The sequence below is a fragment of the Nycticebus coucang genome, chromosome 20 (genome assembly GCF_027406575.1).
Source record: "Nycticebus coucang isolate mNycCou1 chromosome 20, mNycCou1.pri, whole genome shotgun sequence".
In the NCBI taxonomy this organism is placed as follows: domain Eukaryota; kingdom Metazoa; phylum Chordata; class Mammalia; order Primates; family Lorisidae; genus Nycticebus; species Nycticebus coucang.
The window spans coordinates 48,544,106-48,570,997 of record NC_069799.1 but is presented as its reverse complement, the minus strand read 5'-3'; the positions used below and the strand labels follow the sequence as shown (position 1 = coordinate 48,570,997).

General features: G+C 42.7%; 1 protein-coding gene across 2 annotated transcripts in view; it reads left to right on the top strand.

Moving 5' to 3' along the window:
• GAD2 (glutamate decarboxylase 2) overlaps window positions 1-26,892 on the top strand; it is an 85,362-nt gene that overhangs the window by 48,039 nt on the left and 10,431 nt on the right. For both annotated transcript variants that reach the window (XM_053573168.1, XM_053573169.1), the window contains 5 exons: window positions 5,843-5,897; window positions 7,345-7,461; window positions 10,254-10,318; window positions 17,047-17,125; window positions 21,807-21,956. In XM_053573168.1, the coding sequence (XP_053429143.1) occupies window positions 5,843-5,897; window positions 7,345-7,461; window positions 10,254-10,318; window positions 17,047-17,125; window positions 21,807-21,956 (466 nt within the window). The remainder of the gene's footprint in view (window positions 1-5,842; window positions 5,898-7,344; window positions 7,462-10,253; window positions 10,319-17,046; window positions 17,126-21,806; window positions 21,957-26,892) is intronic.

Sequence of the window (26,892 nt, the reverse complement as noted above, 5' to 3'; positions counted from 1 at the left end):
CCAACCCAGGAATGGATTAACAAGCTGTGGTATATGTATACCATGGAATACTATTCAGCCATTTAAAAAAAATGGAGACTTTACATCCTTCGTATTAACTTGGATGGAAGTGGAAGACATTATTCTTAGTAAAGCATCACAAGAATGGAGAAGCATGAATCCTATGTACTCAATTTTGATTTGAGGACAATTAATGACAATTAAGGTTATGGAGGGGGAAGCAGAAAGAGGGACGGAGGGAAGGGGGTGGGGCCTTGGTGTGTGTCACACTTTATGGGGGCAAGACATGATTGCAAGAGGGACTTTACCTAACAATTGCAATCAGTGTAACCTGGCTTATTGTACCCTCAATGAATCCCCAACAATAAAAAAAAAAAAAAAAAAAAAAGAATCTCAGGGCAAACCGGCCACATCCCAAGTATCAGGCGGGATCATTACCTTTTTTTTTTCTTTCTTTTTTTTTTTTTTTTTTGAGACAGAGTCTTATTCTGTCACCCTGGGTACAGGACCCTGGTGTCACAGCTCACAGCAACCTTAAACTCTTGGGTTCAAGCAATCCTCTTGCCTCAGCTTTCCCAGTAGCTGGGACTACAGGCATCTACCACAATGCCCAGCTAGTTTTTCTATTCTTAGTAGAAATGGGGTCTTGCTGTTGCTCAGGCTGGTCTCAGACTCCTGAGCTCAGGCAGTCCAGCTTGCCTTGGCCTCCCAGAGTGGTGCTGGGATTACAGGCGTGAATACATTAACAACTAACCAAGACCAGCACTGTAAAGCTGTTGTCCCCAACCCCCAGCCTTGTTAGTCCACAGCCTATTAGGAGCCTGGCCACAGACTCTCCTTCCTGGAAATCTGTGGAAAAATTGTCTTCCATGAAACTTAAGAACCAGCAGGAAGTGAGTGGAGGGCAATAGAGCAAAGCAGCTTCATCTATATTTACAGCCACTCGCATCACTGCCTGAGCTCCACCCACTCTCCCACCACCACTCCGCATGGTATTTGTGGAAAAAATTGTCTTCCATGAAACTGGCTCCTGGTGCCAAAACTGTTGAAGACTGCTGCCATAAAGCATCCGTGCTGCTTAACTGTGAGGTGTAAATAGTAAAGATATAAATTTATGCTACAAAAATACTTTTAGACCAGGCATAAAGTATGGACTATCTGCGATCTAAAGTCTTCTATGCACCGGGAAATGCTGGTCCAGAAAAACCAGCTTGGAATCCTCAGGCAACACCTGTTGGTTTTCACCCAATGTTTTTTTTTTTTTTTTAGAGACAGAGTCTCACTATACCGCCCTCGGGTAGAGTGCTGTGGCGTCACACGGCTCACAGAGCAACCTCTAACTCTTGGGCTTCCGCGATTCTCCTGCCTCAGCCTCCAGAGCAGCTGGGACTACAGGCGCCTGCCACAACACCCGGCTATTTTTTTTTGTTGTTGTTGCAGTTTGGCCGGGGCTGGGTTTGAACCTGCCACCCTCGGCATATGGGGCTGGCGCCCTACTCACTGAGCCACAGGCGCCGCCCTCACCCAAAGTTTTATCACCCCGGCAACATATGCCCAATGATAAACAAAGAGCTCCTTCTGCAGCCAGCCTTGTTACAGCCACAATGTTTCCAAACCAGGGGTCACGAGAAAAGTACTTAGTTAGTATGTTACACATTTACTTAAATACCTCCCAGGCTAACATTTCCATTTTAAAGCAGTGTTTTCTCAACATAAAGACCTGGGTCTACCTGCTTCAGAAATGCAAATTCTGAAGTATTTGTTAGAAATGCAAATTCCTATGCCTATTGGTTTATTTATTTGTTCGTTTCCCTTGTTAGAATGCAAGCCCTGAAGAGTAGAAACTGTTCTGATCGCCCAGCTTTTAGAACCGTGTTTGACAAATAGTGCTCAATAAATATTTGTAGAATGAATTAATTCCTGCACCTTATGATGACTTGCTAGAATTTAAATCTCTGAGAATGACTAAGGAATCTGCGCTTTAAACAGGTACTTAGGTGATTACCGTGCACACTAAGCTTTAAAAAGCAGTGTTCCAAAGCGATTCAGCCAACTCTAAGCGCAAAACCTAAAGGATTTTGTCCCAAGAGTCCTCCATATTTGCTGTCTGGTCAGCCTGAAGGTAAAGCAAACATATTAATATCCTTGGGTTAAACTTTTCCCTCGGGTCATATTCCTCCAACAAGTGAGTTTATCCACCATCTGCCCTGTGTCAGACTCTGGGTTCCTAAGTGGACAAAACAAATATAGGCTTGGATCAGAGCCACACTCATCTCCTTCCACTCTGCCAGAAGGGAACACTTGGAGGTGATTATTTGACAAGCCTGCACCTTCCTCCTGCCCAGAGCTGGCTGATAAGAGAATGAAACCGAGTGTGTATGTTCACTGTTGTTTTCCTGGCAGGCTCAGCTGACACCTCTGATTCACAAAAGCAATGCATTTATCTTATTTTAAAAGAATCTGGTATGTTTGGTCCTTTGAGTTCATTCTGGAAGGCCAGCCTTTTCTTTTCAGTTATGACCCGCCTTTTACCAGCATTTGATCTTGAGCAGCTGTTTCATCTCTAAGCCTGTTACCTTATTTGAAAAATGAGATGGTTCAGCTAAAATCAGGTCTTGTACCTAATCTGTAACTTCACAGAGACATCTTACTGCCTTATACTTAACGAAATGCCCTGATATGATTAGATGAACAAATAGTGATTGTCAAGCTAGTCTATCCAAAATTCTCCAAGGCAAAGGTGTTTAGCTTGTGATAAACTTAGTTAAAATGCAAGACTTGCAAAACAATTTCTCAGAATTCTATCTCTCAATTTACATATTTACCTACAAAAATACTAGCGTGGGGGCGGCTCCTGTGGCTCAGTCGGTAAGACGCGGGCCCCATATACCGAGGGTGGTGGGTTCAAACCCGGCCCCGGCCAAACTGCAACCAAAAAATAGCCGGGCGTTGTGGCGGGCACCTGTAGTCCCAGCTACTCGGGAGGCTGAGGCAAGAGAATCGCTTAAGCCCAGGAGTTGGAGGTTGCTGTGAGCTGTGTGAGGCCACGGCACTCTACCGAGGGCCATAAAGTGAGACTCTGTCTCTACAAAAAAAAAAAAAATACTAGGGTGATTTTAATGCACTTTAAACTTTATGTAAAAGATAAATATATAGCCGGGCGTTGTGGCAGGTGCCTGTGGTCCCAGCTACTCAGGAGGCTGAGGCAAGAGAATATCCTAAGCCCAGGAGTTGGAGGTTGCTGTGAGCTGTGTGACGCCACGGCACTCTATCAAGGGTGATAAAGTGCGACTCCGTCTCTACAAATAAATAAATAAATATAATCCCCAAATTTCTTCCGAAATGTGAACATTTTGTTTATAATCGGGGCACAATCTGATCTAGGAGAAGATAAAAATCACTGCTTTAAGGAATTTTCCAGGCAAAGCTATGAAGTGTAGGGAGAAACGTAAGGAGTGAGATGATCTCTAGAGCTTTGTTCCCCAACTGCACCACCCTCCTTTCTGACCTCTCCATCTAACAGAAGTTCCCTAAGGGTGGGCTGCTCTGAATCTGAGTCCAAACCCTTTACACCAAAGGTAGTCCTGATGTCCTTGTTCCATTCCAGCCTGACCAACTCATCACTAGGGATTTGTCCTTACCCTAACCCAGGTGATTGCCTCTCTTTGGGAAATAGCTTCATTTAAATCAATGATTCTCAGTGCTTTGAGGTTTAATCTGCTTTATATCCCAACCGTTTTGTCACACCTCCTTTATGGACCAAAATGAAAACAGTAGAAACTATAACTTACCTTTTCACTATATAATGCTCAAATTATTTTTAAAAATAAAGAAATGTTAGGCAAGTGATTTGTAATCATTTCAATATGTAAAAGTTTATGCAAGACAGAACAGTGGTTCTCAACCTTCCTCAGGCTGCGGCCCTTTAATACAGTTCCTGTGGGTCACGACCCACAGGTTGAGAACCGCTGCTCTAATTCTGTAATGAAGTAGTCTGATGCCAGCTGTTGGGGCAGAAACTTACTAGGTGTTCTTGGCAGGATGGAGAAAGAATTCTCACACAATGATTAGGATAGAAAGAAGATCAACGTTTATTTATGTTTCTGGGGAGAGAAAGAGAGAGAAAGAAAGAAAGAGAGAGAAAGGAGGGAGGGAAGGAAGGAGGGAAGGAAGGAAGGAAGGCAGGCAGGCCCAGTACACAGAGTGAAAATGCCAGGCAGTTGAGGAAAAGCAGCTCTCTGCTTCAGCAGACTGATAACAGAAATAGCAGCAAAGCAGCTGCAGCATTCTCTCTGGCCTATCTGAATCCCTAGAATCTATTTTTTGGCAAGAACTGAGGCAGTGAGTAGAACCCGGGAGTTCACACCCCTACCGCCAATCGGGCATCTTCAAGGCTGAGAAAGCAAAGTCTGCAAGATAACGAGTTAGGGCACCCGAGTTTTAACTTAGGGCACCCGGGTTTTAACTAAACAAAACAAAGGGAGTAATTGTATCATGAGTTTTCTCTTCAGAGGGGCAGTTAGAGCTGTAAGTTCATTTCTCTTGCTTTCTGTTTAATAGTTTATGTCTCTCTGTCAGACAGGTGGTTAGTAACACCACCTCCACTGGCTGTGTATCGAGTCACAGGCAGAGCCCCAGAGTTACCATCGCACTATGACAAATCCCCACTCACTGTTCACTAAATGCCAACAGCATCTTCCAACCATTTATTCTGATCTATCATAAGTTGCTTTTTCAAATAATCTTTTAAAAACCTAGATTGGTGATGCTGATGCGAAGTCTGGCGATGTTAGCGACCTCCAACAAGCTATTTTGGTTTAAAGACTATTTCACTGCCTCCTGAACCCAGAAAGTACTCTGTATATCCTTTGATTTTTTTTCCCCAAAGTCTTGAAATAGAATGTCACAATGCATTAAGAAATTTCAATAATTAAAACTAACATTTGCTGAATGCTTACCATATGTCAAGCCATTTTAAAAATCATTTTGCATTAACACCTTATTTAACCCTCATAGCTCCCTCAATAATGTTATTTTCCAGGGATATTTGGTACAGGAGATTAAGTAATTTGACGAAGACCACACATGTAACCACACCTAGTTTCTCGTAGAAACCAATTCCTCTGATTATCATAGTAGTAAGCAAAGTCCTGTTAATTTTAAGGGGACATTTCAGAATGAAAAGATGTTTCTTTCTTGGATATCTTTTGATCTTAACTGTTTGAAATTTTGAGCCCAGGATTTCTTGGCCCATTTTGTGCTTTTACACTTGGAATGTAATCAACTAGGGTTTGGCTTAATATTTTTATTCAAATGTTTCAAAAGGGATTGTTTTTTCTTTTCTTTTCTTTCCTTTTTTTTTTTTTTTTTTTTGTAGTGTTAGGCCAGGACTGAGTTTGAACCCGCCACCTCCGGTATATGGGGCCGGTGCCCTACTCCTTTGAGCTATAGGCGCCACCCAGGGATTGCTTTTTCTTCCTGGTATTTCATCTATATTAAAAATCGCAGGCTTATCCATTCAAAGATTTGGTGTAAAAACTGTTTTTCTCAATTCTTCTTTCACTGCCAAATGTCTTGCTCCAAATCAGTTTTAACAAAATAAAGAAAATTACTTAAAAAGAAGTTTCTGTGCAGAGTGGAGAACCACCATGGTGTGGTCAGGATTGCCAGGAATTGTAGGCACGCATTATTCAGGGAGGTAAATCTGTTTCCTCCTAGAAGCAGCTAAAGAGCTATTAACAGTATAAAGACTGGACTTTACCCTCATCTGGCTGCCTACATTGTAAAGACAACAAAGTAAATTATTCAAAGCAAACATATGATGCATTTTTTTTTCTTTCAGAGGGAAAATGATCCCATCTGATCTTGAAAGAAGAATCCTTGAAGCCAAACAAAATGTAAGTTTTCATAGAAAACTTTATCCAGCCTATATTTCTATTTCGATCCAATGAAGCACACTTTGGTATTCTTTTATTAAAAAGAGGATCCAAACCTCAATCCCCGGCTTTAGTGAGAATATGGAATTCTGCACCCAGTCATTATTTCTCTGCATTGTAGGCTCTGCTTTAGAAAAATGCAAATTGCTGGGTAAATATTACATACAGAGATACTGTAAGTGTCCAAAGCAGTTGTCTCCCTAGGTGCTGAGGGGTGGCATTCAGCAGGTGCATCTGAAAGATCATTTTCACAAGCAGGAGGGATCAGGATACTAAAGGAGCTTGTGAGTTATGGTTGTAAGTTTATTTCAAAGGGGGCAGTTTTTCCTGCCTAGGCTTCCACTGTGTGATTTGCTCTCTAAACATCATGGTCTGCAGGAAGCAATTTAGATCTCTTTTTAGAAGTAACAGGCCCTGAAGACCTGCCAAAGACATCCACAAAGCTCCAGAAAGTCGTTTACATCCCTCGGTGGGTTCTCAAGCCAGAGAGTTTGTTTCTAGCTTTCCCTGTTTAACTTCTAGCAGATATAATCTACAGATTCTGGTTTAATAACACACACATGCATTTTGTTATTACTAACTCAGGGATAATTCTTTCTTTTCATTGCCCTTCTTTTTGTTGTTACAAAATGGCAACAGGAGATTTCCCTAGTTCTGTACAGGTGCCAGAATGCTTGAGACCATCACTACGAGATTAAACTTTTGGTGCCACCTAACGACGGACCCTGTAACATCACGTCTTAGAAAACAATAGGACAGTGTCTTTATGGAATGTGTGACTAGGTTGATCCTGCATGTATGTGGCCTCCTCTTCCGCCTCATTCTAGCACCAGCCTATTATTCAATCAGTTTCATTTCGCTAAGGCCAGAGAGACTAAGACGGCGTAGACAGATAAGAGCCGTGGCTTCTAGCCCCACGTGAACCATCCGTCTGAGACTCCAGATAAAGTAGCTGAACATTTTCCAAATAGGAACAATGGCTGATCGGTTTCTCCTGGAACGTCCTGTTTCCCCGCCTGCTCACTCTAGGGTACTTATTAAGTTCTCAGACCCTTTTGTGAAGAAGGAAGACTAGAAAGTGAGAAAAGTGGGTACAAAGGACCAGAAGGTCTAGCTAGAATATACAAATGTCTTCTGGGCGTCCCTGCAACTTCTGCATTCAGCATAGCCTCTTCTGCAAACCCAGATGTCTGTTCTCACAAGGCACCATGCAGAAGGACACTCAGGGCTCAGATTCCAGAGTGAGCATTAATTCACACCAGGCCCAGGGTGTCCATAACCCTTCTGACAATTCCCAAAACACAGATGTGTGTGGTAGGGGGAGAATTTCAGGTGTTTTTCATGCAGCTTTTAAAACCACTTCTTGCACCCCTGTTTTACATCATTGGGGCCTTTCTCATTTCTGTAGAGATTTGTCCCTTTCCTCGTGAGTGCCACGGCCGGAACCACCGTGTACGGAGCATTTGATCCCCTCTTGGCTGTTGCTGACATTTGCAAAAAGTATAAGATCTGGATGCACGTGGATGTAAGTACTGCTTAGGGACTGGCTGCTACAGCGTCCTTGCACATTTTTCTTAGGGCACTCACGGAATGAATTTTTTTTTTTTTACTTTATCAACTTATTTTAAGAATGGTGATATTTAAGCTTTTAAAGATTTGTAGAAACAAATTAGCACACAACTCACACATACACAACATGCACGGTAAGGCTGCTTATGCCGTAATGTCCCTGATGGGGTCAGATTTTTATTTGTATGAGCAGCACCAGAGCTGAGCACTTGGTCCTCAGTTATCATCTTCACCCATGGAGGGATACGGCCTACACAAAGTCACACACATGTGGATCTTCCTTCCTTACAGAATTGATCAAAAGGGTCAAAAGGGCCAGGCACGGTGGCTCACACCTGTAATCCTACCACTCTAGGATGCCTGAGCCTGGGAGTTTGAGACCAGCCTGAGCAAGAGCAAGACCCTATTTCCACTAAAAACAGAAAAACTAGCCAAATGTGGTGATGGGAGCCTGTAGTCCCAGCTACTCAGGAGGGAGGCATGAAGATCTCTTGAACTCAGAAGTCTGAGGTTGCTCTGAACTCCCACACCATGGCATTCTGATGCTACTACTCGTGGCAACAGAGTGAGACTCTGTCTCAACCAATCAATCAATAAACAAACAAAAGGGTAAAAAGGAGTTACATTTTTATAGGAAATTCAAAGGGTAAGAAACTCAAGCTCAAGTTAGCTATTCATGTGTTTGGAGAGGAAAACAGGTTTGACAACTTAATGGGAAATGTGGACCACCAAATTTCCAATTTCTTAGCTTGGTAAGCTAAGAAGACAAATTATATTTTAGTTGACATGTTTTGACATCAGGCATAATCACACCAAAATAATGCTGATGGTGATGGTGGTGGTGGTGGTGGTGGTGGAGGTGTGGCTCACCAGAACATTTTCAAATGAGAAATAGTTTTGAGAAGGACAAATTGAAAGATTTAAACTTAGATTCATTATTACTTAGAGTATAGTTTGAAGATCAGTTGCCATCTGCAAACTGTTTGTTCATGATCTATGAAGCATCATTAATCACCACCCATCATAAACTAAGTACAATGTTTGGTTCAGCTGATATCTTTTTCATGGAAAGACTTTCTCAGCGAAGAATCCTTAAGTTGATGGACATTTTGGTACAAGACCCTGATGTTCTTGTGGGCCAGCACTTTGAGTATCAGGGCCTTAGATCACTTCAGCTTGTTAAAGTAAGTATTCAGACAAAATTAGGTCCCTTTCTTTAGAAGCAGAAAACTTCCACAGGCGAGGTGGTGCATATTCCCATTAATTATCCTGCATAGACGTTTCCAGCCTTCTTTTCCTTCCCTGATCTGCTGTGTGAGTTGTTCATTAGGCCACCAGACAGCCCTTCTTTTTATACATGAAGACACCAAAGAAAGATTGAACAACTCGGGTACTTTCACTGACCTGGTTCTCAGAACTGGAAAACCTTTTAGACCTTGCTGGCTGACTCAGGAAGAGGATTACCTGTCTACTTTATTTATTTATTTATTTATTTATTCATTTTGAGACAGAGTCTCACTGTTCTGCCCTGGGTAGAGTACTGTGGCATCACAGCTCACAACAACCTCGAACTCTTGGGCTTAAGCGATTCTCTTGCCTCAGCCTCCCAAGTAGCTGGGACAGTAGGCACCTGCCACAATGCCCGGCTATTTTTTATGGTTGTAGTTGTCATTGTTGTTTGGCAGGCCCAGGCTGGGTTCAAACCCACCAGCTCCAGTGTATGGCACCCTAGCTGCTGAGCTACAGGTGCCAACCCTACCTGCCTACTTTAAAAATGAGACTATTTGTGTATCCTGAAGCAATAGATACTGTGGTCTTCCCTCCAGGCTTTCTACATAAATTAGTACTAGGGGATCTTTTAACCATTTCTGTTAGCTTTTCTTTGAAACACATCAAGTTTGCCACTTATTAGCTTTAACATTCATTCTATAATTAAAGAGAAAAAACTTAAAATATTAAACATTTGGAAAATCAAATAATTGTTCAAAGTGTAAACGAACTGAAATTATAACAAATAGGGAAACAATAATTACATCCTAACAGTTTTATTTTTCCTTTAAAATTATCCCAGAATCATTTTTGCACGCAGAATAAAGAATGTTAACATTTTCAAATGAATCTCCATCTTGACGTCCTGTTTTTAAAGATGATTACTACACCAAATCTTCAAACTTGAGTATAAGTTTTTAAGGGATATATCCTAATTGCTCAGCTAATTGGTATGACTTTCCTACTTGTAGATTTTTGGTGGATATTTTGTTTTTTGTTTTCGTGGTGGTTTTTTGAACACAGAAATTATCTAAAATGACACGTCAATAAAATAAGGTGGCGAAACTGCTTCCGCCCTCTGGAAGCATCCAGACTTATCAAAAGAGTTTTCCTTGCAACGTGGAAGCTGTTTAATCCATGCTTGGTACATCTGTTCTTCTGTGAACTCTGTGGACCACCACATTTCTCATTCTGAGAACACGGGCTTCACTGGAACTCACAGTGGGCGTTGGGTTGGGGGGAGGCTCTTTCCCCATCACAGACAGATGGAGGAAATGTGCCCCAAGTTGGTTCCTGACACTATATAAATGTAAGATAGAGTCTGGGACCATAGAGCAGCCCTCCGATTTAAACTTTGAATGTCTAGGGCCATAAGAAGATGGCCAGCTCCCTAAATGACCCAAACTATAGACACCAAACTATAGAAATCTAGGCAATGAAAAACTGCTGCCTCTTTCCCTGTATGATCTTCTTTTCCAGGCAGCTTGGGGCGGGGGATTACTGATGTCCCGAAAACACAAGTGGAAGCTGAGCGGCGTGGAGAGGTAAGTGCCTTTTTCTTGCTAACAACGTAAAGTGTTGAAAGCTGGAAGTGAAAAGCAAATGATGCTCAATTTCCAGGAACTCTTGGAATCCAGGTGATCCCAGTCTTTTCAGTGCTTGTATACCTTATCTTGTGTGACATTACACTCATGACTATTGTGTGTAAACAAGTACAACAATCAAATCCCACGTCAAGTGACTCGGGGAGACGTACCAATTCCTACCAAGGGCATATCCCTGGGAACTCCGAACCAGCTCAGAGGTGTTCAAAACCTGCAGACTGTCCATACTTGTCTAGGGAAAAGATTTATAGCTTTCATGTTCCATAAAAGAATAATATCCATTGCTTAAAAAATAATAATAGTTTTGCAAAGCAAAAACCAATACTTTGTGATTTATCAGCATTGAAAGTTTGCACATAAAGTGAAACAGACTCCCGTTCATGTCATCTCACAGTTTAATTCCCATAACCTTTTTCTCTGCACAGCACCTTTTATTTAGAGCCTCTGCTGCTGCAGAGACCACCAAGAAAAGCTGCAGAATGCAAAGGAGGTCATATTTGATTAGCATAAGGTATCTTAGAGTCCATAGGGGAGGAAAAAACACAAAATGCAAACTACAGTCTCAGGCTTTGGTTCTGGGCCACATGGAAAGGGAAGTCAGTTCTCTCATCACAGCCACAGGTGAGCTTGACAGTCCAGGCGACGAAGAAAGCCTGAATTCAGCAGAGGCTGCAAAAGAGCTGCACGGTGGCTCTGCCCCTAGATATCATGGCACAGTTTCTGCTCCAGGCCCAGGAGGGAGGCTGGTGGAGCCTGGGAGCAACTGTCAGCACTGAGCAAGCAGTCTGCAGGCGCTGTGGGACTCCAGCCTGCTCACACTCAGAGAGCCCATGAGTGTGGATGGGGATTTACTGGGGTGGCATCCAGCGTGCTCTGCCAAATTGGCAGAAAGAAGGCTAAGGACAAGTTAGGATGGACCAGCTGAGGCCCACATCAGAAGAATGATTGTCACTGAATCTGCTGGCCGGGGTCAGGGTCTGGCCAGGGTTGGGTCTGGCTTGGGTACAGCTGGGTTAAGGGCATGGAGACCCTCCCACACTCTGACTGTAAGTGCCACTTAAGTGTGGGATGATGAAGGCAGGCCATCCCCCCTCCCACAGTCAGCCAGTTCCAGGTTTCTGCTTCTTGTCCTCTGGAGCTTTCCCCAGCCCTAATCCCTTCCCATCATGAAGATCTATAGGGAACCAGAAACTCACAGAAGAGGCAGTGAACTCAACAGGGAGAGACCACAAAGAGAGAGCGAGAGAGAAACGTGGATGGCACCTGCTCAGATGATCAGAACAAGAACTCACTTCATGTGTTTTCAAGAGAGGTGGTCTCGATGGAGCACCTTCTGTTCTTTGAGTTTCTTTCTGACTGGCACAGAAAGTGTCTCTTATTCTACGTTTGATGTCACGCGTGACTGTAAGTGCTGAACACCCTGGAACATCGTCTGCTTGCAAGCTCACTAAATTACCTACTCTGAACCTTAGAACAATAAACCCCCGCACGCTTTCGCACTGGAGACTGTTATTTGAGAACAAAGCTTAGAATGTGCATCGCGGAACAAGAAGTCCTCTCTTGGCACCACGATTCTGGAAACTGTGTTGTAAAGAAATCTTTCAAATGGAATAGCCAGATATGAAGTCCTAAAAATGAGAGGACTGCTGGCGTCCTACTTGGGAGGGGACCTTCTTAGCCTCTCACTTTCGCTGAGAGTCCCCAACCTGCTGACTTGCCATCAAATCTTACCTTCTTTCGTGAAAAGGTTGTAGGAGCAGGGGAAAGGGCTGACACAATGTTCATGGACACACATTTAGGAAAGAAATTTGTCTCACTTGGGGGAACTGACATTTTTCCAAGTATTCCAAACCAAAGTGAGGGGATGAAGGTAGAAAATGACGTGTGGGGTAGAGTGTACACTATTCGGAAGAAAGGTAACCAAAAGCCCAGACTTGACTGCCTTATAACATATGCATGCAATGGAATTCAACTTGTACCCTTTAAATCTATTAAATTATTTTTTAGTTTTAAATAAAGAAATAAAATATAGTCACAGTGCTCTCTAACTGCAAAATTAAGATCGTTAAAAGTGGAGGAAATCCGCAGTCATTTCTTGTCCCCAGATTCAGAGGATCCTCGGTAGTCACAGAGGGACCTGAATGGCATTCTCACAGCAAAAGGGGACAAGCATCAGGAGCCCTGTCCAGCATCCCACTTAAGAACCAACCCCAATTGTCTGAAAATAGCTCTCTTCCTTGCCAGGAATGGCAAAGCTTTTAGCTGGACATGGTGGCACGCACCTATAGTCCCGTCTAGTCTACAGGCAGAAGCAGGAGGATCACTTGATCCCAGGAGTTTAAGGTTGCAGTGAGCCATGATCATGCCAATGTACCCAAGCCTGAGTGACAGAGCAAGACCTTGTCTCAAAAAACAGACGAACAAACAAAGATGGTGACACTGAGAGGGCAGCAAGAGCCCTGGCTCTCCAAAACACGCCTCTTGCATTCACGCTGACCCCGTCCTTGTGGGCTACTGCATTCCTGTAATAGCCCGTTGCTGTGTCCACTCTTCAGGCTGTAAGACCCAGCCGAAGGTTCTGGTGCAGTTTCTGCTGCTTCGCCAGTTGGTCTCCCTCCCCCCCTGAGAGCCAGAGGTTCAGAATTCATTCTGCAGTTCCTGAATCTCTGTCATATGCAAATCACACTCAGGGCACAAATTTCAAGGTACAGAAAATACAGACCGGGGAGACGGACAAGTGGGCTCATTGGAGAGCAGAGAAAGGAATGGTTCATTCTGAACAGCACTGTTACAAAAAGCTTTCGCCAAGGGCGTCAGTGTCAGAGCTGAGTGACAACAGATAAGAATGCTTCATGAAGCAGAAATACAGAAAGGGCTTCAGGCTGAAGACCAGAGACACAGATGTTTAAAAGTGCGCGGAGCCTCAAAGGAGTTCGGGAGGTGGCTGAGATGGATCCGTGGCCCTGGCAGCTGGTGGAGGAGGCAGAATTCCTGGCCAGTGAGTCTCTGCCAGGGGACAATCACCTGGGATGCTGTCCCCACTTCAGCTGGGAACACTGCTGTGTGGGCCACTGTGTGGGTGGAGAACATTCTGTTTCTCGGGAAGAGGACAAAAAGAAAAAAAAAAACATTGTCTTCCCATTGGGAGCCACAGCAGGGTTTCGAGCAGAGGAGTGATAGCTCCTTGCCTGTGGTTTGGAATAGCTCTGCATTAGAAGGAAGCCAGGACTGACTCGAAGCTATGAAGCTATCAGGAACCCCAGGTGTGGGAGGGGAGAGAGACTGAGGGGCTGACAGGGCACACTTTACACTGCTGGTGGGAATGCAAATTAATACATTCCTTTTGGAAAGATGTTGGGAGAATACTTAGAGATCTAAAAATAGACCTGCCATTCAATCCTATAATTCCTCTACTAGGTATATACCCAGAAGACCAAAAATCACATTATAACAAAGATATTTGTACCGGAATGTTTATTGTAGCCCAATTCATAATTGCTAAGTCATGGAAAAAGCCCAAGTGCCCATCGATCCATGAATGGATTAATAAATTGTGGTATATGTACACCATGGAATACAGCCTTAAAGAAAGATGGAGACTTTACCTCTTTCATGTTCACATGGATGGAGCTGAAACATATTCTTCTTAGTAAAGTATCTCAAGAATGGAAGAAAAAGTATCCAATGTACTCAGCCCTACTATGAAACTAATTTATGGCTTTCATATGAAAGCTATAACCCAGTTTTAACCTAAGAATAGAGGGAAGGGGGAGAGGGAGGGGAGGGAGGGGGGAGGATGGGTGGAGGGAGGGTGATTGGTGGGATTACACCTGCGGTGCATCTTACAAGGGTACATGTGAAACTTAGTAAATGTAGAATATAAATGTCTTAACACAATAACTAAGAAAATTCCAGGAAGGCTATGTTAACCAGTGTGATGAAAATGTGTCAGATGGTCTATAAAACCAGTGTATGGTGCCCCATGATCGCATTAACACACACAGCTATGATTTAATAAAAAAACAAAATAAATTAAAAAAAAAAACAGCCCTGTGGGAATCAGTTCTCTCCATCTCAGCCACATGACTGAGTCCCACAGCAAAACAATTCAAAATGAACCTGAGGCCGTTTTTCATAAACTGGTACCATTTCTGCAAAAAAGCAAGGTCATGTCATCGAATCAATCTGCATAGCTTTTTGCCGTCTTTATGAGACATCTAAATGCCTCCAAGAGAGACAGGACAGAGGATTCAGTGGCAGGTAGCTGCGCGTCTCGGCAGCTTCTCTTCTTAACAGATGACTAGGCCACTGCACACAAATAAGCACCCACGGTCACAGAAAGCGAGGGCAGCTGTTTTCATCTCCCATCAGACGTCCTTACTGACAAAGCTGCGTTCATCAGAATTGGATGTCTAGCTATAAAATAACACAGAATGTACAGAATGGTGGTGTGCATGTGCCCAAGGTCACAAAGCTCATAAATGACAGAGACAACTTTATTTAATCCTCACTGTGTGTTAGGCACAGTTATAAACACTTTACTCCAACTATTTACTATTATTCTCCTTTTAGATATGAAACCATCTGGGCACAGAGAGGTTGAGTAGCTTTTTCAAGGTCACACAGCTAGGAAGTAGTGGAACCTGAGTGCAAACCCTTATTTTCCTACTCCCAGGTCTTTCTCCCTCAACCACAATGACCTGTTTGGCTCAAGCCTAGGTTTCTTCACTTCAGGGTCATTTTACAGAGCAAGGAAATATTCGCTTGGAAGGAACTTTTCAATACTACAGTTAGGTTAATATTCATTTGGTCATTTAGTCCTCTGTCCAGGGGTAGTAATCTGGCCCTTCACTGCCTTTGCTTCTGATTTGACAATTCTAATCTTAAATGTATGTATCAGCCAGTGTCAGAGCCTAAGAAATACCAGCAGATGAGCTGGACTATTTGCTAGCTCAGGTAACATCCCCAGGCCAGTAAGCGTCCTCTGACAGGCTGGCTGACTTCAGCCATTCATCAAATGGATGGACGGGATCTTTCCTGGCTTCTGATTTCTTCCCAGGGTTTGGGATGAGCGGGAGCAGGGTCACCTGTCGCCGCTACTTTGCTTTCTCCATCGGCCTGTCTGTACCAAGGTCACAGCCGTGAACCTCATCCTGAAGGAGCCGTCAGTCTCTCACTGCGCCTGATAAATAAGTATGTGACGTGAGTGGTGGGATTCCTGCTGGGAGCAGCTGCTTTTCCTGGGAACTGGAGGAGGAGCACAGCAGGAGTGAGGGAGAGGAGTTGAAGCGCAGTGAACAGGACTGGAGTTGCTGCTGAAAGATGCGGGGGCCTTGAAGAGTAATCATGACTCAGCCACGTGACATGAAGGGAGATGGCATTCCAGGAACACGAGAACAGAATTCTCTGAGAACAAAACAAGTGATCTGGCGTGATAAAAATGGATAAAGGAAAGCAAAGTGAAGCGATGCAAGACTCCATGTGGCTGGGGCTGGTGGTCCTGGGGAGGGCACCTCACAGGTTGGAGGCAAAAGGAGCTGTCAACTGTTGGGAAGAGGAGAGGGTTCTAAACAGAGCCAGAAGATAATTCTAGTGCCAGGTGGCAGATGAAATGGAGACCAAGAGTCAGTTAAGACAAAACTGCTATGTCCAAAGGATTAATAATTATTATTAAAGGAGTCTGAACGAGGACTGTGGTTCAGACTTTTTGAATAACATAAATCCCTGAGCTGGGAGTCTTTGCTGTGTGAACCACTGTCCCCAAAAAGGGAGTGTTACGTGTCTCAAGTGGTGGGGAGGCCCCAAAGGAGTGGAACCTTTTGCCCATGGGCCTCGGGGCACATCTCTAACTCTAGATCACAGACAAGATGGAAGCAGGGCACTAGCTAGAAGCTACTAAAGACACATTGGCTGGGCACGGTGGCTCACGCCTGTAATCCCAGCGGAGACCGAGGCAGGTGGATTGCCTGAGCTCACAGGTTAGAGACCAGCCTGAGCTAGAGCAAGACTTCCTCTCTAAAAATAGCCAGGCATTGTCGCAGGCACCTGTAGTCCCAGCTACTCAGAAGGCTGAGGCAAGAGAATCACTTGAACCCGAGTTTGAGGTTGCTGTGAGCTATGATGTCACAGCACTATATAGAGAGCTACAAAGTGAGACTCTGTAAAAAAAAAAAAAGAAAAAAGAAACACATTGGAGAAATGTAGTCATCGATTAAATAGGAAGGAGAAGTGGAGTTGAGAAAAGAATAAAATTCAGGCGTTGAATGAGCTTGCCCTCTGAGCTCCAGGCCACTGCAATGGCAGGGAAAGTTTGGGGGGCAGGAGGCCGCTGCCTTGACCTGCCGGGTGCTCTGATCCTCAGCGCCAAAGGGGGGTACCCTGGATGGAGTGATCCTGGTCACTCCCCTGGCTCTTCTGAGGCCACCTGGAGACAGAACGCAGCTAGCTGTGCTTCTGCTGGAGCTCAGGGACACAGCTTGGAGACCTGCACCCACACCTACTGCGTCTGTATGCAAAGAAAAGTTGCATGTTTAAGATTCTACTTTTTGTTTTATAAATTTAGTGTCATCCTAAAGTCTGAGAAACAATGCCAAGAAACAGAAGCTCTGCTGCCCATGTTCTCCACCCATCAAGGAGTGTCTTTCTCTTACTTGATTTGTGTATTTCAGGGCCAACTCTGTGACGTGGAATCCACACAAGATGATGGGGGTCCCTTTGCAGTGCTCTGCTCTCCTGGTTAGAGAAGAGGTATGTCCTCACTGACTCTGCATCCCAGGCCATCAGTGGGGCTTCAGTGCCTTACAGCTGACTTTTCTCTTTAAACATCAAGATCCTCAGGCCTTTCCCCAGAAAGGAGCCTTCTAAACTCCTGTCTAGAGGATAAAAGTATGGTGCCTAAGGGAGAGGGGGAAGGGAACAGACAGGAGATCTCAACTTTAAGAATATAAACTTGGACCTAACCTCAATGTTTTCAATAAGATATTTATTTTCTCAACTATATCTGCTGTCCCCTCATCCGGAGTCCCTCCAGGTTACTCTCTCCAAAAATTAAATTTCTAATATTTTTCGGCAATTGGAGAAGAAATAGTTATTACTATATTTTTAAAATGTGATATAGGATTAAGGTTAGCATGAGGCTTTGGATACGTGTATGTATATTACATGTGTATTATATCTCATAATTATAGTCTAGCCTATTTAATATTTAAAGCTATGTTCAGAATGTAAGGAATCTGCATATGTGTAAACCAGAAAATAGAAAAATAAGCAATGGCACTCTCACTCATGATAACTTCTGTTAACAAGGCCTCAGTCATTCTCTATAGATGTCCACCATTGGTCAAGGCCTCTGCGTCTCCCCGTGTTGCCAGATCAGAGTCACACACTCTCCCTCCCCTATCTATTTAGTTGGTAAGACCCAAATAAAGAGCTCCAGTTTATCCCTCTTAAATTTAATCTCCTCAACATACATAAAGCAACCCCAGATTAAAGGTATTTTTCAATATTTACTTTAAAAATATTTTGCTTTCTCTTAATTATAAAGGTAACATATAATTATTTAAGATAATTTGGGCAGAACAAAAGATGCAAGTAAATTTAGAGTCACCCCAAATTCTATCACAAAGAGATAAACATTATTATGGCTTTTTAATATTTTCTCTCAGATTTTTCTATGACTATATAAAATATATAAACAAGTATATATTTAAAATAAAACTGCTAACATCCATGTCACATACAAATTTATTCTTTTTCATACTTAACATTATTTTATGAGCATAATTTTCTGAACATGATTTTCAGTGGCCTTATATTATTCTGTCACATAATCTAATGAATCATATCCCTATGGTTAAAATAATAACCAGTATTTTACACAGTGGCCTGATAAAATTTTTATTTTTATTTTATTTTATTTTTATTTTTATTAGGGCCAGGGTGGGGGACCTGGGGCATCTGCAGGCCTCACCCCTCCTCAGATCTGATAAAATTTTTAAATCTGCATATTTGATCACATTCCTGATTATTTTCTTAAAGTAGATTTCTCAAAGTGGGTTGCTGGGTCAAAGGTTATTATTATTTCTAGAGTTCTCAATACCTCCTGTTGTCAACAGCAGATTTAAATAGCATGCCTTCTGTGTCTTCATCAATTAACTTTTAAAAAAAGACACAGAATTGAATGCAGAAATGTCTTTTCAAAATGAAATGACTACATTGAGAAATATCCTTTCAGACTGATTTTCCATCAGTTAAAAAATCCAGTTCAATTTATCCTCATCTCCCTCCCTCCTACAAACCTCAGCCATATTACTTGAAAGAAGAAAATAAATTTTTGTTACGTAGATATTGGCCAGATGTTTGACAGTGGCTCCCAACATGTCCTCACAGGTCAAAAGAGAAATGGAAGCCAGGTAAAAATAGTTTGAGAGATGTGGAGCTGATTAGATGACTGTATTGTTCACGGACCTACTGATTGGCAACGTGCTGTTACCCAGGATAGAGCCTGTGGCTTGGCGCCTAACCTGTCCCATTCAAAATGTACATTGACAATTTGGGTAAAACATAGAAGCTTATTAATGTTTTGGACGAGAGAAAGCTGGGAGTAAAGGTGTAGCATGACAGAATTAGAATCAAGATGATTTGTACAGACCACACCAGCGAGTCACCTCCAAAAAAGGGGACTTGATAATGAGGAACATTATAAGGAGGTCCAAGGGGAGCCTGGTTATATTTTCACTGGACAAGGCAGGCTTGTTACACACTTGGCTAAATTGTTGGTTGTCCTCTCAGGGTCAACAAAGAATGAAGAGAAAAAAATGCCATTCAAAGACCATTAATGAGATAGAAGAAGCAGAGTTTGAGCTTGAGAAGGCAATGGTCTCCATGCTCCACCCCTGCAGCGCTTTGCTTAGCTTGGTGTCAAGTCATAGACGGAACCTTATCAGACGAGCACGCAGTGGGGACCACTCAGTAAACAGAAAGGGGGATAACTGAAAGGATAAAGCATGTTTAATGTAGGGAGAAGTGGAAAAAAAAAAGAAATGTAAAGGACAGGGCATAGGATAGTAGCCTTCACAGTTTAAAGGACTCTTGAGTGGAAGAGATTCATTTTCTTCTTTAAGGCTTTTGGGGGGGTGGGGGGGTTAGCAACACTGAGTGGGACAGAGTTGATGGCAAAATCCAAACAGACTGTGGGCTCAGCGCCCATAGCTTAGTGATTAGGGCGCCAGCCACGTACACTGGGGCTGGTAAGTTCAAACCCAGCCCAGGCCAGATAAACAATAATGACAACTGCAACAAAAAATAGTTCAGTGTTGTGGCAGGCACCTGTCCCAGCTACTTGGAAGGCTGAGGCAAGAGAATCACTTAAGCCCAAGAGTTGGAGGTTGGAGGTTGCTGTGAGCTGTGACAGCACTCTACTGGGGTATAGTGAGACTCTGTCTCAAAAAAAATACTGTGATTTTAGGTCTGATGTGGGTTCAATAAAAAGAATGGTTTTCTAAAAATTAAGCTGTCCTATGGTAGGGAAAAAATATTCATGGCAAGTGAATAAATAGAGATTAGACAGCCATTTATTAGTAAGGAAGTAGAGCGTATTGCTTTATTGGGTGGGAAAACAGTAAATGAGCTTTAAATTCCCTGAACCCAAGAGTTTATGATGCTCCGACAGCATTTCTTTTGTTGGGGTCTGAGGAATAATACTGTTTCATAAGTTGGTAATAAGTGTTCTGTGATATGACAGTTCTTAGTATTAAAAGGGTTAGGACCTACTGGATTAGAAGTTAAAACAAGTTTCATTATTCCAGGGCTTACTGGAGCCTTTAATATATTCATATGCACTGCAGTATCTAAAAAGAAGGTACAGGTTTCTAAATTTAAGTATGAGAATCTCTTTTTGTACAGCAACTATTAACATGTTTTATCTCAAGATATTATCTCACCCAGGCCTCCTGTATGAAAACAGCATCACACTTTTACCTGTCCTTTTGGGAAATAAAACTAGTGCTGTCCCAACTTTTTAGAAGGTCATGTGTTTTGAGTTGCTATCTCTATCCCAGTGAGAATTTAGTCTGTTCCATTCCGTACTTTCTGAGGTGTCTCCCTTAGTACTGATGGGAGATTGATGGCATCTATTTGTGAACTTGGATGGCCGGGGGGAAGAATAACACAAAGTCTCTGTGACCAGGAAATCAAATAGGAGGCACCTGTTGCAATGTTCACATCTTATGGGTCTTCAAGTGAATTTTCTTTTTCAAGTTCATTGTCTTTCTACTGCTCTAATACAAACATACTGTAATTGATCTTCTTAATCTCAAAAATAATTTAATAGATTCCTATATATGAAGCATAATCTCCAAGGTAGAGTCCAGTTCTGTTGCTTACCATCTGGGCACTCTGTCTTTCAAACCTTAGTTGAAATTGTAGCTACATTGCCACTGGGTTTCATTTGGATGATTTTCAAAAAGTGTTCTCCCTTCGAACTTCAACTAAGCGATCACATTTTAGTCTTTTCTTGTCATGCATCACAAGAGAAACAAAAACCAAATGCCAAAGCTTTTGGAAAATCACAGTCAGACAGGAGATAACAAAAGAGTCAAAGGCTTCCCAGCGGTTCGTGACAAACCGAAATGGTAGGATTTCTGATGAGGAGACTGGCGATACTATTTTAGTCAGACAGCATGATTCATTCAGTGTTCTTTGGAATAGTTCAATCACTTTGCCTCCCATTTCCATGGTGAGGTTATGGTGCTAGGGCAAAACAATGGTCCTTGATGATGAAACTTTCCACTGTAACTACCACAAGGAACAGGGTAAGAAAACACAGAACCCAAGCTCTGACCACTCTTGACAGAGGAATGTGACGTTGGAAAGATGGGTTATTTAAATTCATCTCAGATTTGCAATGTTGTTTTTTAGATTTCAACATATAAAAAGAACAGTAATGAATTGTCTTACAAGCTATGATTTCCAAAGACATCTCAAACTAACAGTTGAATAATAAAGCACTAGATTTGAAAGAAAATGCTAGAAGAACCCCCCTAATGATCTCTTACAGAACCAAAGAGTTCCCAAAATATTTTAATTACAACAAAACCAGAACATCAGGATGTTCTCCCAAAGAAGGAACATCATATTCCGATTTTGACTTTAATTTATTGATTGATTTTTTATGAATGTCTTCTCTTAAAAGGCAGAGTAAAAGTGTAAGTATGTCCCTGTAAACCGCTGTGACATTTGTCCAGAGCTGACCTATCACAACAGCTGAGCACTTCTGTCCAGAACTGGCCTACCTTTTTATATCATTTGATTCTTACCATTTTCTTTCTCAAAGATACCCACTGTCCCTTTTTCTTAATAATTGCCACCACAATATAAATCTAATGAATAGGCATTAAGACTTTCCTAAATCTTCTCTTCTGCCTTTTAGGGATTGATGCAGAATTGCAACCAAATGCATGCCTCCTACCTTTTTCAACAAGATAAACATTATGACCTGTCCTATGACACCGGAGACAAAGCTTTACAGTGTGGACGCCATGTCGATGTTTTTAAATTATGGCTGATGTGGAGGGCAAAGGTGAGCTTGTATAAAACAGCTGAAAGTCAACTAAGAAGAAACTTTTTCTGGTGACACCTATTAGAACATGTTGAAAAATTGATCTCCAAATTGCAAATCACCTACCCGAGTTTGTTTCTTTCTTCTGTATCTAAATACCCACATTCTACATGGGCAAGAATCTAATCAAATCCATTGTTTGCTTTTGTTCCTTTGAGGCTAAACTGCTTCTGATGCTCACTCAGGCAGAAAACGTATCCATTTTGCTCTTTATGCAAAACATCTCGATTTATAGTAGGTGGTAGTTGTTGGGTTTTTTTAATCCCCTGACTCTTGTGTTGTTATGCCCAGTGATTGATCACCCAGGTAGGTTAATGCAATCCTAAAGTATATGTTTAGAGAATAAAAGAGGGAAAGAAAAAAGCCCACCGTGACAGCTTATTTTGGACATTGCAATAGACAACCTCTATCTAGGTTTTTATAAAAACTCCAGCAGTACCTACTCACCTCCTAAAAATTGAACTGTACATGATCATCCTTCTCACGGCAAGGTAAACTCTGTAATCACTGGTGTGCCACACTGGCTGGACCTAATTGTAGCCTTCCAAGGGCATACAGTTATGTCTAAATGTGGGCAGGCTGGAAAGGTCAAAGATTTGAGTTGTAATCTTGACCAGATTTCTCTTTATTTAAAGGTCACAAATTAGTGACTTCATTTATCTCCCACTGAAGGCAAATCTTCCTTTCTGGCCCTAGCCTGACTTGGGAGCAGAAAGCACAGGACAGGCAGAGGTTCTGGCCTTGCAGGCTTTGCCCCATCCCTCTAGGGGGTCTGTCCCTGCCCAGGCCAGGGCTTGTCATGTCCTCAAGACTGCAGCCAAAGAGCATGGGGCAGAGAGGCAGCACTTACTGCCATGGACAGGATGGAAATTGTGTGCCTGGGCCTCAGTGCTGGCTGTGTGACTTCAGCATTCTGGCCTTGGTTTCCTCATCTGAAAATGAACACAGTGAGGTCCCTGCCTTGTAGAGGGGCCAGTCATGTCTGCTGCAGAAACCCAAAGGCAAAGCACATTCCAGGGAAACCTAACGAAGAAAAATAAGACAGGGAGAGAGTTAAGGGGTCAGCCTAAACAACAGAGCGAGGCCCCCTAAAAGAAAAAATGTTTCTTGGGGAATAAAGCACTGTAGTGGGGATACCCATAGCATGCTAGGAAACATGTGCGTATTCAGGAATGTAAAAGAAGACAAAAGTTGTTAAAGAAAAAAGTGGGGAGGATTGCAGGATTGTTTTGAAAAAATTATCCTTGCCTACAGACATGAATGACAAGGATGAAAAAAGTCCGAGGTTGGACAGGTCATTGCTGGGCAGACGTCCTTGCAGAACTATCCTTTGTGTAAGGTGGTGATGGAGTCTGTGCAAGCCTGTGGTCTTGCAGTCTTTGTGACTGTGTTTGCTGTCAGGCCTTCCAGCATGAGAACCCTCTCTTCATGGCTTTTTCTGGCTCCATCTGTGAGGGTTTTCTTGGCATTAGTGACTCCATTTTGATACTGACAACTTTCACAAAGGGAAGCTGACGTGCCCTGAACTCTGTATTGGAGTTGGTGCCTGTAGTCCTATGTACACTGGATATTGAGGCAGGAGGATCACTGGAGCCCAGGAGTTTGAAGTTCCTGTGAGCTATGACACCATGGCACTCTAGCCTGGGCAACAGAGTGAGACTCTGTCTTAAAAAAAGAAAAGAAAGGGCGGCGCCTGTGGCTCAGTGAGTAGGGCGCCAGCCCCATATGCCGAGAGTGGCGGGTTCAAACCCAGCCCCGCCAAACTGCAACAAAAAAATAGCCGGGTGTTGTGGCGGGCGCCTGTAGTCCCAGCTGCTTGGGAGGCTGAGGCAAGAGAATCGCGTAAGCCCAAGAGTTAGAGGTTGCTGTGAGCTGTGTGACGCCATGGCACTCTACCCGAGGGTGGTACAGTGAGACTCTATGTCTCTACAAAAACAAAAAAAAAAAGAAAAGAAAGAAAGAAAAAAGGAGCCCCTCCCACTACCCTTACTAGGCCACATAGTAGAGCCTCTTTGCAAGTAGCCACCTGATACTTAGCAACACTTAAAAGAAAACTCAGTTGGGGGAAATACTGAAACTGCCCTTTACAGGTCAATAAAGGGGTGCAAGGCAAAAACCCAAGTATAGGCTTAAGACTCTGTGAATAATGATAATAATTCATCAATGTCCGCCTTGTTCATGTCTCTATAATTGTTGCTCTGAAGTTGCACAGCTTAGTGGTCATAAAGATTCTTCACTTTCTCCATAGAAAACATCACCTTTTCAAAACCCTAGTAGTAGTTTTCCAAAGCCAATAGCAGTGGCTCATGCCTGTAATCCTAGAAGTTGGGGAGACTGAGGTGGGTGGATTGCTTGAGCTCAGAAGTTCAAGACCAGCCTGAGCAAGAGCAAGACCTTGTCTCTACTAAAAATAGAAGAACTAGCTGGGTGTTGTGGTGGGAGCTTGTAGTCCCAGCTCTTTGGGAGGTTAAGGCAGGAGAATCACTTGAACCCAGAAGTTTGAGGTTGCTGTGAGCTAGGATGACATCATGGCACTCTTCCCAGGGTGACAGAGTGAGACTCCGTCTCAAAAAATAAAAAAATAAAAAAGATATCTGAGATATCCTCCCACATTCCAGTGGATTGGCCGGCCCACCCCCTGGCAACCCATGCCAAGCAATTGACTCAACTGGAATTGTGACCCCAACTGTGCCAACTCAACACAAGAGGATTGCTTAATTCTTTGCCTGCCAAAGTATCTTAAAAACTCTTTCTCCCAAATTCTCTGGGAGGCAGATTTGAGAAGTTCCTCCTGTCTCCCTGCTCAGTGCTCTGTGTAATTGAACCCTTGCTCTGCTGCTAACACCTGCTGCACTGTGTGCTGGCTTCCCCTTGAGCAGCGGCTTTGAACTTGCTTGAATGGTGACAATACTACCAAAGAGGCGTCCCTGAAACCATCTACGAGTTATTTCTGCATTAAACAAGACCATTTTTCTATTTAAATTGCCTCTTTTTTCCCCAGAATGGATTTAAAGAAGATTCCATAAAATAATCGCAGATTACATTCATTTCCAAGCCCTCTCTTTTTCTTGTTAGCCACATACCTCATGTGCACTGTTTAAGGCAATGCAGTTTACTGTACAACATTTCATAAACAACAGCATGTGGAATTCATCAGTGTGGACGTGTTTCTACCCGTTTACACAGACCCCCCGATGCCCAGCTAGTTTTTCTATTTTTGCTGGAGATGGGGTCTAGCTCTTGCTCAGGCTGGTCTCAAGGGATCCTCCTACCTCAGCCTTCCTTTCTCTTTAAAAGTTGGGAACCTGAGAAGGACACATAACTGGTCCCCAATACCCAGCATGACTCATTCTCTTGGCAGTGACACTGTCATTTGTTGGAAAGCGAGGGGATGGGGAAGGGAAAGGAAGGGAAGGGAAGAGAAGGGAAGGAAAAGGAAGGGAAGGGGAAAAAGGAAAAAGGAAAGGAAAGGAATCAAGAATATAAATTATTGGTGCACTCCCAAGCTATTTGGGAATATGAGCTTGTTTTTCATTTCATCCATTGGTGGGAATAACAAAATGATAAGTATATAAATACCAGGCAGTAAGTTGAGGAAACCTTGATCTTTAAATATGGTGCAAGTTCCCTCTGACTTCAAGCATCATTCTCTTTGTCTCTTTCTCCTGTCATGTTTTTATTAAGAGGATGACCATTAGCTGTGTTTGCACAGAAATGCTTCTCATGATTCATCAGTTCCTGCTGCTCGTTAGCGTCTCCTCCAGCTCCAGACAGCCCTTTGGTTCTTAGATAAATAACTTGCAGGACATCAGGTATAACTCCAACAGCAGGACCAAAGTCTAAAGTAAAGGCAGGAGAGCCGGTTCTTAAAGTGCTGAAATAAAAGCACAGGGAGAAAGGATGAAAGGAGGAAAGAGAAAAATCCCTGCGGCAGCATCACTCACAAGAATGTGACCTTCAATGCCTAAAACCTTAAGTATCTAGACATCTAAATGGCAAGAAACTTCCATTTGGTTTCCAATCTGAAGCTGTATTTTTTTCCTTTTTTGCAAATGAAATGATAATAGTTATTAAAGTAACAAGCTCAGTCCTATAATCTAGATCAGAGGTAAAGATAATTATACTCTCATGTCAAAAACTCGCAGGAAGCCTCTGTTCTCAGAGGTGCCTGGAGAATGTGATTTTCTCACCTCTTTCCCCACATTTTCTCCTAAGGTAAACCCCATGAAAAATAGTAACCTAAGCATAAATAAATCATTAGTCTTCCAACTAATCTGTTAATGACTAATGAAGCTCTGCAGGGATGACGGCCACCGTATTAAGTCCAAAACAAACTGGTTGTGCAAAAAATGAGACTCTTGATTTGAGATGCTGAGAGGCCATTCTAGAAGGGGATAAACTATGCAAGTTTCATGGGCAAAGATGCCATACCTGCCCTCAACCCTGGTCTTACAGAGTAGACCTTTCATTTCATCTGCATTTTATTATAGAATCCTAAGACTTCATAATCATTTTCCACTTTGACAGGTTTCAACAGTGGCTAAAACTCAATAACTGATAAAAAGAAATAACCTTAACCCATGATTGTATTAATGTACACAGCTGTGATTTAATAATAAAAAAAAAAAGAAAGAATGAAAGAAAAGAAATAACCTTAAGATTACTCTCTCACTTTGACCAGGGCTGGGCTTGAACCCACACCTCTGGTATATGGGGCCAGCGCCCTACTCTTGAGCCACAGGCACTGCCCAATTACTCTTCCTTTTTCTAGGCCTACAAGGATGGCTTAATACGTAAGGACAGAGGTTTCATAGTAAATCCCTGTTTCTATATGTGGTTACACAAATTGGCAGGTTTCCTTGTGGTTTTCTGTTAGTGGCTCTGCAATTAAAAATGG